Genomic DNA, 11,956 nt, shown 5'->3' on the forward strand with positions numbered 1-11,956 from the left:
AGAGAGAGAGAGAGAGAGAGAGAGAGAGAGAGAGAGAGAGAGAGAATATGATTTGAGACTCAGACTTATTTATGGGATAAAATAAGGTCTGAGACACTATCCCCAGGCTACCACAACCTTCACAGTCCTCCACGGGAATTCCCCACATCCCCCGCAGGCTTCAGAACTTTGGTGGGGTACTATTTCCTTCTGATCCTCCTGCTAGAGATGTGAACAGGTATTTCTTCAACCAGACTGAACCTCACAATGGCTGCAAGCATCTGGATTTTTCAGACATCTGGAAAGGCAAATGAAAAACCTTCCCTCCCTTCTTGAATCGCTGTCATTATGTCAGCAATGATGGCGCAATGAAGCCTCCCTCTCCCTCTCTTGTCTGCGTTCCCTGATCCATTTCCAAGACTTGGAAATGTTCACCTCTAACGAAGCCATCATGAACAACTCTAACACTCGGCCAAAATGCATTTTATTCTAGTTTATAAGCCAGATGAGAATGAATTCCTATGCCTCAAGGACGACTGTAATCCCCTCACCATTAAATGAACAAACAAAATCAACAATATCCATTAAAAAAAGAGCAGGGATCTAATTCTCTTGATCAGGCTATGCCTACATAAGGCTTTAAAACTGCTTTAATGAAATCACAAGCGGGCTTAATGCACAGACAACACAGGATGACACACGCCCACGTTTACTCTGTCTCTTTAAAGCTAACACATCTTATGGTTCAACTAATAACTGATTGACTTTTAAATTCTTCCCTGTAAATTAAAAAAAAACTAGTTTGGCTATTTTTTTAAAAAAAAAAAGTTCAAACGCTTATATTAAGAAATGATTACGAGGACATGAGTGTTAAACCCAAGGAAGGGTAGAGCTATCCAAGAAGCCGCTAAGAATCCACATTATAGTGTGAAATTCACCCTTTTTTCTTTTGTATTTGTATATTCTAGCAACACATATGATGCACTGTATAAAATACTTCAGTGCCAACATTCTGGCCAAATGATGATTTTGTAAGATTCTAGATGCATAGTCTGAGTGGCTGAGTAGTCTGTTTGAAATTTCACTTGTTTTTATTTTTAAATATGTCTTGTCTTTTATGTGTATGGGTATTTTGCTTACCTATGCCTGTACATTACGCGTGTACGGTGCATGCAGATGCCGGAGAGGGCATCCAGCCCTTTGAAACTGGAATTACAGGTGTTCGTGAGCTGCCGTGCAGGTACTGGGAATCAAGATCAGGTCCTCTGCAAGAGCAACACGTGCTCCCTGCCACTGAGTCACCTCTCCAACCCCTCCAATTTTCAAATGAAACTACAGATATCTGTATATATTTCATGTGGTTATTATCTTACATATCAGTTTTAAACTGTTAAATCTTGACACTAAATATTAAAAGCAAGCGATGGTGCAGTTGTACGCGCTTGTCATTTCTGGGTGTCTCAAAAATCAAGCTTAAACCCCTTCACAGGAGCACAAATTCTGGAGCAATAGTCAGGCTGTGTTTACAGGTGTTTTTGCCTATTGATATTGCTCTGATATTCCCTATACTTCCTTGTAATGCATCACACAAACTTTCTAAATTATATACGCTGAAGACTTCTTAAATTCCTTTCAGTGCATCATGGATACTTCTGAGAGCTTATGCCCACTATCCCCTTAGCAGTGCCTGTCACACTGGATGCACCAGCCTGAACTGAGGCCCAGAATTGCTTCAGATACCAGCCTTCATGTATTTAGTTCCCTGCTAGGCAAGCCTCCAGATGACTTAAAATGTTCCATTACCGGTCCATGTTCTTACCAGACGTGAGACTTGCCATTGCTGCCGATCCCTGGTCGTTTTCATAGTGACTCACTAGCGTTTCTGGCTTTAGCATTTGGTTTGCCATGTAAACCAAACGGTCGCCTCCATGATCCTCCAACATAAAAGACGAGTCTTTCCCAGCGCTCAGCTCTTGACCAAGAAGGCTGCTCTTGCTTGCGGAGACCTCATGCAGATTAGCAGCCAATCTGGATGAAGAAAAAGAAAGTTTTAGGCTGAGTCCAGGTAATTTGGAAAGATGCAAATAAAATATCCAAACATGTACTTTCTTGAATTACTTATTAAAGAAATGGGGGAATGATATCTCAGTTGGGAAAGTGCTTGGTTTGCAAGCATTAAAACCTGAGTTTGAGCCCCAAGAATACACACAATAAAGCTGACCATAGTGGTGTTTGCTCGAAATCCAAGCAGCAGGAGGAAAAGACGAGAGGATCCTGGGGGCTCTCAGCCAGCACAGCGAACCCTAGGCCAGCGAGACAGCCTGGCTCAAAACCCAAACCAAAAACCAAGGCAGATGACACCTGAGGAACAACAACTAAGGTTGTCTTCTGGCCCTCCACACACACATGTGCACATACATGTGCACCCACAAGTAAACACACATATGCACACACATACATACACAGAAAAGAAAAATACTGAGTTCTGAAAAATTTTTACTATAATTTTAATCAAATAATTCATCTCCATTTAGCCTTCCTTTCCTCACGTTCACCTATAACCTATGAAATACTCCTTTGGAATAAGGATTTGCACAGAGCTGTCAATAAATGACAAGGAAGTCATTCATCAATCAGCCACCGGAACAACCTTATTACCCCTCAGACCAATACCAATTACCACAGAAAATGGACATTAATGGACAAAGCCCTGTTCTGAGATGAATAAGGTTACAAGGAGAATCTTGAAATGGAGCCAGCACTTATATTGACAGTTGGAGTTCTTGGTGATATTTTAGAATTATATTTTTATTCACATGATAACAGAAAACATATATAAGCATATTCTTGATAGCATCATTTTGATTCAGCGTTTGTAGTTGTGTTTAATATTGGTGTTTGGTATCCAGAAGCATTATTTAGCTGTGGGGCAGAATAAATAAATGTAACATATGAAATAATACTGTCACCACCCACAAAGGCCAGATGACATCATGACATACTGCACAGATGATGGTCTGGTGTGTGTGTGTGTGTGTGTGTGTGTGTGTGTGTGAGAGAGAGAGAGAGAGAGAGAGAGAGAGAGAGAGAGAGAGAGAGAACAGGCCGCCATGCAACAACAGAGGCCAGCTGGGCCCAGGTGCATCTGCAGCATCTGCCAAATGACACACCTTTGGTCTTCAAACATTTAGCTTTAGAATAACAAAATCACATGCCACATGAAGTTAGCATGGGACTGTTTGTGTCTGCTTTTAGACTTGAAGTGTAAAGTTGTTTAGACTCAACGACTGGGTAAGGATCACAAGTGTCATGGTATTTACAGCGAGGCTTGTGTTTGTATATGCTCAAGTAGCAACGCAACTTGTCTGCAGCCTATTTAAAAGTCTGCTGCTTATTCAAGGGGAACCACCCTACTTGACATTAATGTTGTCTTTCCTAGCAGTTGGCTGTTAGACACAGCCTTGCTAAACTACCAAATAAATGGAATCTGACTTTAAAAGAGGATGCACGTGCATGAGTTCTGGTCGTTTCTGGATACCTAGAAGCCATATCTTCTCAAGGAAGCTGCCTTGCTGAATGTAATCTGAGATAGGAAGTAAGAAACTATGGGCCAAGACCAGCGATAGCGAGGGATCCAAGCTCAATGGAGCTCCAGCTAAAATCAATCCCTAATTCTCACAGTTTTTGAGGGGCTGGATTCAGCCAATGAATTGTTGTATTTTTACTTAAGATACAATATTAAGGAAAAGTGTTGGCAGGTGCAAGCATATTGAAGGTTTTCTGTGGAATGCTTTCAGGTTGACCATGACTCTGATGCAGATCTAGACGTAGTGAGAGGAGGCTCTGGGGCTGGCTGTCACAGAGCCCTCGCAGAGGTATAAAAGGTGCATGCAAAGAGGGAACTGTCTGTTGATGTTCTTCAGATGACACGGTCTTTCTTTCTATGTAGCCCCGTTGACCTTGAACTCACAATTCTCCTGCCTCTGCTTCTAAAGAACTGGGGTTAAAGGAGTGTAGCACCATACCCAGATAAGGTGGATGTTGAACAGGTGTGGGATAAATACCAGTTCCAAAGAAGGGACTACTTTACTCAGGACCACAAAGTGTGAATGGGACCTTCTGAGAAGGAGTGGGATCCCAGGCCTGACCAGAAACCAGGAAGGGGAAAGCATAGTTCCCACGAGGCACACACCAGCCCAGTGCAACTAGAACTCAGAGAGCAGGAGGGAGGCTCTGGGCAGTGAGGTGGAGGAGAATCTGTGAGGTGTTATTGTTTCAGGAGTCAAATAAAGTCATCCCTTTAAAGACACGACTTAATGAATTTTACGATGGTGTTTTAAAATTTCAGACTGGAAAGCGCGCTTGGTGCTTGGTGCTGGGGAAAGTGGAATTCATGAAGAGCCTTTACCTCAGAGACCTTGGTAGCTTCCTCTGCCTAACAACCTTCCCTGGCAGTTCCACACCCACCAGTCAATTAACAAGCACTTGAATGTAGGCATTCTGCTACCCACCGGAGGCTGCCGTGCAGGGCATCTCCCCTCTCAATATTGAGGCGCCGGCAATCGCCCTCCAGCATCAGCGGTGGGTACTGATTGAAGCGACCTAAGGAAAGAACAAAGAGTTGATTTCAAAACTAGAAATTGGGTTTTCTGGGCAATGAGAACCCCAACAGGAATCCTCTCAAAGCAATAAACGTTAGTGACACATTCCAAGAGAATTTGGCTGCAGTGAAGATGGAAAACACTGACAACTTTAGAAATGGCATTCACAACTCGAGCTTCAGTGGCCAGAGAATTACTAGGATTATGGGAAGGCGCTCAAGGTATTCAGGGATGGGTTAATTGTGACGCGGGGTCTCGTGAGTGCTGCATGCCCGTGCTAACACAATCTGAGAGGCAATCCATCCTGATTCTCAGAGGCCTTTTCTCCCAGACTTAAAACTACTAGCTCAAACATAGAAAAGACGCTGTCTTATTCCATGATATTATTTCTTTGCTTCTGCTCCGATAAACCCTGATTTCCTATGAGAAAAAGGATTTTAACTTACTGTCAACACAATACATCTCTTTAATCTCTCCGCACTGCCTGCAGGCTGCACAGTGCTGTGGTCTATAATTTTCCCTCTCATTCAGGAAAACAAATTTTAATGAAACAAGGCCCTTGGTTATTGAAGATCTAAGAAAGCATCTCATAGTTTTATTTCTCTGATTCTGGGATACGCTTTTCTTCCTATTTGTCTGAAATGAGACTATGTCTCTGAACAACTCCATTTGCCAATGGCTATTGGCGGAAGGAGGAAGCAGGACACCACTGTTACCTCTGTATACAGAAAAGCAAAAATGAAGAACAGATCTGGGGCTGGCACTTTGGGGAAAAGTTATCAAAGGACCAGAAGTTGCAAGAGCAACCATTTAATTCCAACCGATGAAATGTGTTCAGAAAGACGGGCAAGGTGGGAGTCAACGTACATCAGTTTAGCTCAGTTGCAACTCACTGCCCAGCCCAGCAGGACCAGATCCAGGGTGTTTTGAGTCTATTCAAACCGCTGCATTGTCAGCCATCTGGAGGACACAAAGGGCAGCACTCTGTGGGGAATTATGATGGACATCCATGCCTCTAGTTAAGAAGTTAAGATTCTAAATATTTAGTTTTTGTAAGAGTCTCTTTCAGATGAGAAGCTGTTTGGGGATGACCCAGCAGTCTACTGCATAGGTGTTCCTGTGACATATGGTGTTATATATATGAAAATGTTACTATAAAATAAAAAAAAATTCTAATCCAGTGGAAGGGTTGGTATCAACCTTTGCTCGGAAGCATTGCTTTGATCTGTCTTTGTGACATTCACATGAGACCATGTTAGGTTTAAAGGCAATAATCTAGCATGCCCAGGAGGATGGGCAATGGGCTCAACAGTTGAATCTGAGTCATAGGAGCCAGGCAGGGGCCTCCTTACAGTGGAGAATACACCTGAGGATACCAGTCCTGCTGTGGGTTCACCCTCAACACAAGGGAAACAGAGGGTGCAAACCTCACTCTAAACCTGACAGAGTCCCAGAAAGAACAAGCTCAGCTCCATTTTGTGGAATCTTCCAGAAGACAGTGCTATTAGATAAATGTTTCCCAGAAGTCCATGAGGTTAAGACTTGGTGTTTAGGGCAGAGTTATTGGGAGCTAGCCTACTCATTAGGAGGTAAGCCTAATGGGAGGTCCCTAAGTCACTGTGCCATACCCATGAAAGAGCTTCAGGACCCCTTCCCTTCTCCTCTGTCTTGTTTCCCAGTTTCTTGTGGGCACAAATTTGTTCTTCCCCACACCCCAGCCATGATGTGCCAAAGGCACAAACAACCTGATTCTGTGGTGTGGGACAATGGTCTGTATTCTGTCAATTATATTTTAAATAAACTCTGATTGGCCAGTAGCCAGGCAGGACATATAGGCAAGACAACCAGACAGGAAATAGAGGCGGGTCAATGAGAACAGGAGAATTCTGGGAAGAAGGAAGTCCTAGTGTGCAGTCATGACCCAGCCGCAGAAAAAGCATGATGTGACTGCCTCACCGAAAAAGGTACCGAGCCAAATGGCTGACATAGACAAGAATAATGGGCTAATATAAGTTATAAGAGTTAATAAGAAGCCTGAGCGAATGGGCCAATCAATATATAACTAATGTATACCTCTGTGAGATTTCTTTGGGACTTAACTAATGCAGGAACCAGGCAGGACAGAAACCCCCACAACCGGGTAGGGAACAGAAAACCTCAGTCAACAGAATGGCACCCAGAAACCTCAGACAACAACTCTGGACAGTAAATTCCACAAGCATGATCAGAAACAAGTCTATCCTCTTTATAAATTAATTGCCTTGGGTATTTAATTCAGTATTAGGCAGACTAATACAAAGGGTTCCTCAACAAAGTGTTCTTGGTATTTGGGGGCTGGGTTTTATTTTGTTTTTAGAGGGAAGGGCTGGCTGTGAATTGTAAGATGGTAATAGCATCTCTAACTTTTACCTGCTTGACATTAATAGCACTATGAAAATTGTAAGAATCAGATCAAAACCTGTCTGGGGTTTCAAACTATCTCCTGGAGGCAAATTACCACACACACACACACACACACACACACACATACACACACACACACACACCACACATGCGCATGCACACACACACACATACACACACACATGCATGCATGCACATGCATGCACACAGAGGAGGGAACACACAAACCATTTCTCCAGGGAAGTGTTTTCTTCTAGTGTTTGTGGTAACGGATGAGGTGGCAGTTCTAAACTGTGGCAGGCTGACACTATTGCTCTCTATCCTCTCTGGTGACATGACGTCCACTGACCATGCACTTGTATACTCTAGCAATCACTGTCAGCTTCCTTTAAAAGCTCTACAGTGCTCGCTCTCAATTTCCAAACTCGGCTGGTCAGTCTCGGCTGGCCCGTATCCAAAGGGGAACACACTGAAGCACACAGGACTGCAGCCATGCTGCTGCGAGTATGATCTGTGACCCCCGACACTGGCATCTCTCAGGTAGCTGTGACAGACAGTCTCAGGCTCCACCCTAACCCTGCTGAACAGGAAGCCGCCTCCAGGTTTTTAGGAGTCCTACGGGACATGGTCATCACATTCTCACACAGTTCTCTACTATGTGCCGAGATTAGAAAGTAAACTCATTTAAACGCTCAAATTCTACTTCCTAAGAGCTGTGAGGGCTTCTTCAGGCTGAACAAGTACAGCTCAGAAGGCGACCACCAGTCACTCTGTGTTTTCTACTGAACAGATTCTGGCAAGAGATACCATAACAAGGTCTCACCGTGATCTTACACCCAAGGCATAAGCAGGTTATGTTCAAGATATGTTCCACCTTTGGCCCCAATCACTACCTAATTTATATATTTGGATTCATTATAGACTTCATGATATTGATCTTAGGTTATGGATACTACTACCAAATACAAATACTATTCCAAAAAGAAAATAACCAAATAATAACTTACGTCTGACAGAGTATACAAATGGCTTCAGAAACCTCACAATATAATTCAGATCTGGCTTGTGCATCGTCCCGAGCTGTATCAGATGGTGATCGCGTGGGTAGCTGGCTAACTGTTCCAACTCATCTCTTTGCATGGAGCCCAGAGAAACCACAAATATGACATAGCCTTGACATTTGGCCCTCAAAGATACTGTCCTCACAAATTCCTCCTCCTCATGATTCCCTCCAGCTGAAATCACAATGATGACCTTGTGTTTTCTTGGATTGGGGGTTCCTGGGAAGAGATTCTCCATGGCCCACTGCAGGCCAAGACCAACAGTGGCATCTCCATTTAGTTGTCGGATGGAAGTGTGGACGTAGTTCTTCATGATGGCTTGGTTGTCATAGGCTGTAAACTCAAACTCTGTCTTCACCTTGCTCTTCTTTCTGGAATTCTCTGAGGGAGAATAGCTCAGCAAAGCAATCCTGTCCGAGGCTGAAGGGTTTGAAGTGATGTGGAAGTTGTCAATCACTGAGCTCACCAATGCCTTCATGGCTTGGAAGTCATCATTGGCTATATGACGGGAATTGTCTAAGAGCAACGCTACATCCATGTATGAATTTTCAGGAAAGAAAGTCTCTTCTGCACAAGTATTTGGAAAACACTTGTCTGAAAACGCACAGAGATGCATCATGGGATCCATGTTAGCATAAGATACTGAGAGCTTCTAAGCATTTATGATCATATCAATACTTCTACTTCACAGCACTTAAATGAATAAGAAGTGCTCAATGTCTGAGTAATGTAGAAACTAGCAGCTAGTATCAGGGGTCTATGGTAAAGACAGATTTAGGCTGCATGTGCCCCTGAAGTTCACAATCATGTCCAAACTCCCGAAGAAAGTATTTTCAGAGGTCTAGAGGCTCTCAGTACAAACTACACACTATCCTAGGAAAGACTACACCAGGCAGGTAGTTCCCAAACCCAGTTCTCACATTCTACAGAACTCTATAAACATTAGAGATTGGAATTCTGACATAGTGCATTTTCTAAAACTTAAAAATAGAACCAACCATCATAAATAGAAATCTCCCATAAAGGCCCAGTTCAATAACTCCCTGGGAAGACATTAAACCTCCTGCACAGTCAACCTAACCTTCCCCAGCGGTCTTACCATAGCAAAGTGTGCAGCGCCGAAGCCTTTCCAGGGGCTCATAATTCCCAACTGGAGGAACCGGAATCACCTGAAATGTCCCAGTGTCATCAAACTGGAAAAAAAATGAAATTGAAATTGAAAAAACAATAAACAAATGCTGTTTGTACAATTTTAGCCTTTGTTGAGAAATTATTATTATGTACTCATCATGAGGAAAGCTTGAAAAATGTCTGCTATCACTATTCTTTGCACAATCCTTGATTGGATACACAAATCACCAGCTTATAAAGTTGGGTCCTTCAGAAAATGTTCATGGGTAGGTTTATATCAGTCACTTCAGGTGATGATGCCATTTCTATTGCATCCCATCAAAAAGCTCCAACTTCCTGATGTCCCATGAACCTTTTCAATCATAAACTCCAATGAAGTTTATTTCAAATGGCAATAGACTGAAGACGTGGTGCTTATCCAAAATTCTTGTTCATAATTCCTCCATTGTGTCTCCCATTACTACCTGTAGCTGCTCCCCAAATAACCATACAGAGACTTAATATTAATTATAAAAGCTCAGCCAATAGCTTATGTTTGTTACTATCTAGCTCTTATAACTTAAATTAACGCATATTTCTCATCTACCTTCTGCCACATGGTGGTACCTTCTTTCAGCATGACATGTCCATCTCCTGCTTTATCTGTGCCTTGCTCACAACTCCCCCCAACTCTGCCTTCTTCCTTCCCAGCATCTTTTCTTCTCCCAAAATTCTGCTTAGCCATTGGCCAGTCAGTTTTTTATTAGCAATGAGAGCAACACATTTTCACAGTGTACAGAAGGATTATTCCACAGCAGTTACCCTCATTCTCATTCTGTTTCTTGATTACTGATTTTGCTTTAATGTTCATCAAAATGAGCAATATTCAACAGTCATTCATTAATTCACTGAGTCAATACCTAATTTGGGGACATTTATTTTTATGGTCACATGCAAAGCAGATGCTGTTATCACAATGAAAGGAACATCCAGATGGTGATGAGGCTAGCCCACAACCCACAGCAAGGCTCAGGATTGCTTTCCCCCTCCCTCAGATCACAGAAGGATTATAAAAGCCACACCCTCTGCCCTTCTTTAAAGTGCTGCGTGTCTGAACATACTTGTAATCATTTCAACCTTAGGATGGAAGTTATATGTTGTTTCCTCTCTTATGAACTTGGGCATTTGGGCTTTACTCAACAGTTGACCATTTTTGGTCCCACATCTAAAAACTACATGCTCACTTGGTGACCCAAGGAAATTGGTTCACAGGAGTGAATCACATGCTCTGCCTTCATTTATTCACGCATCCAACAAATATAGATTGGATTCAGCAAATATGGATTGGATCCAACAAATATGGATTGAATGCCATCAATGTTATAGGTACAGTTTTGATGGTAGGGATATTGAAATAAACAATTATTTCCCTTGAAAATGGAGTAGGGTAGTGAGGGTGGAAAATACTAGGTACTGTTTAAATGAAATTCAGCTAGAAAGTGAGAGAGAAAGAGAAACTGAGAGGGGACAGCCAATGAGGTAAGAGAACAGACAAGAAGAGGAGACCTGTGGAAGGCTGAGCTTCAGTGTAACACTCATTGCCATCCTAATCAGAACAGATACTCACAAAGGACTATCTGCAGGGTTGGACCTCTTGACTTTCCTCATAGGAGCAAGTGGGGGACAGAGGGTCATTAGACCCTCACCAGAGATTCTAGACACTTCTGTCCTCATTACCTACTCCAACTATATGTAATTCTGTCCAGCCTATGGTTGTGGGATGTGCTAGCTATGTAGGAAGTGAGCCATTAACTGAATACTGACCTCATCTATGCAGTCATGGGGGAGGAGTCATCCACATCTGGATGAAACTGCTTCGCAATGCAGCGGTTTGGGTGACACCCACACTCCTCTAAGGAATCCTTCACCCGTGCACCTGTAAGCAAGCCTTCACCCACACTCTTGGGCCTAATCCATTGGATTAGTTACATTTTGTTGCTGTGATAAAAATACCATGACCAAAACCAGCTTAGAGAAGGAAGACAATTCCTCAGCTGGTGGTTCCGGAGGGTGAGAGTCCACAATGGTGAGGAGACGCGGCTGCAAGCAGGAGAAAGGCATCAGGAGCAAGAGGCTGAAAGATCGTCTCCCAACCCTAAACAAAGGAGACAGAGCAAACTACACGCGGGGTGAGGGTATAAGTTCCCAAATCAACCCATTGATAGGCTTCCTTCCAGCAAGGCCATACCTTCTAAAGGTTTCATAGCCTCCCCAAACGGTGTCACCAGCTGGGGCCCAAGGATCCAAATTCTGACCTATAGTGGACATGTTTTTAATTCATACTGCCGCAGCCCTCACATGTCCACGTATACCTGTAAGTAAGTCCAATAAACTCATCGGTTCACTATGCTGGACTTGGGTGAGTTGTTACTTCTGTCTGTCACTGGTGTCCTATTTGAGGTGAGTGGACATTTGTTCATGTAAGGTGTCAGTGGGGAAAAGTGTTTCCAAGAAAATGCAGGGTCCACAGTTGTCTTAACATTGCTAATAAATAATGTGGGCGGAGTGTGGGAACCAGCCCCTAAGTACAGAAGTATTGAGAACATTGCTGACTGGAAAGAGCGCTCTGGGGGCAGGAGCAGGAATAAAACCGTGACTAGGGTTTGCTCAAGAAAGAATGCAAGAGCCAGGCAATGGCCTGTGCATGGCCCCAGCCTCCAGCACGGTGAAGAAAGATCATTTCTAGACTCCATGAATTCAACTTCAGCAACATAGCATGATGTGGACGGGGAGGGAGGGGGG

The 11,956-nt window shown here is 43.2% G+C and overlaps 1 protein-coding gene across 1 annotated transcript in view; it reads right to left on the reverse strand.

Moving 5' to 3' along the window:
- Positions 1–11,956, reverse strand: part of Col6a5 (collagen type VI alpha 5 chain) — a 97,956-nt gene that overhangs the window by 21,399 nt on the left and 64,601 nt on the right. Inside the window, exons 33-36 of the mRNA XM_026789939.1 lie at positions 9,144–9,237; positions 7,991–8,638; positions 4,491–4,581; positions 1,799–2,007 (exon numbers count right to left, since the gene is read on the reverse strand). Of these exons, the coding sequence (XP_026645740.1) occupies positions 1,799–2,007; positions 4,491–4,581; positions 7,991–8,638; positions 9,144–9,237 (1,042 nt within the window). The remainder of the gene's footprint in view (positions 1–1,798; positions 2,008–4,490; positions 4,582–7,990; positions 8,639–9,143; positions 9,238–11,956) is intronic.

Source organism: Microtus ochrogaster, unplaced genomic scaffold (genome assembly GCF_000317375.1).
Source record: "Microtus ochrogaster isolate Prairie Vole_2 unplaced genomic scaffold, MicOch1.0 UNK33, whole genome shotgun sequence".
NCBI classification, from domain to species: Eukaryota; Metazoa; Chordata; class Mammalia; order Rodentia; family Cricetidae; genus Microtus; species Microtus ochrogaster.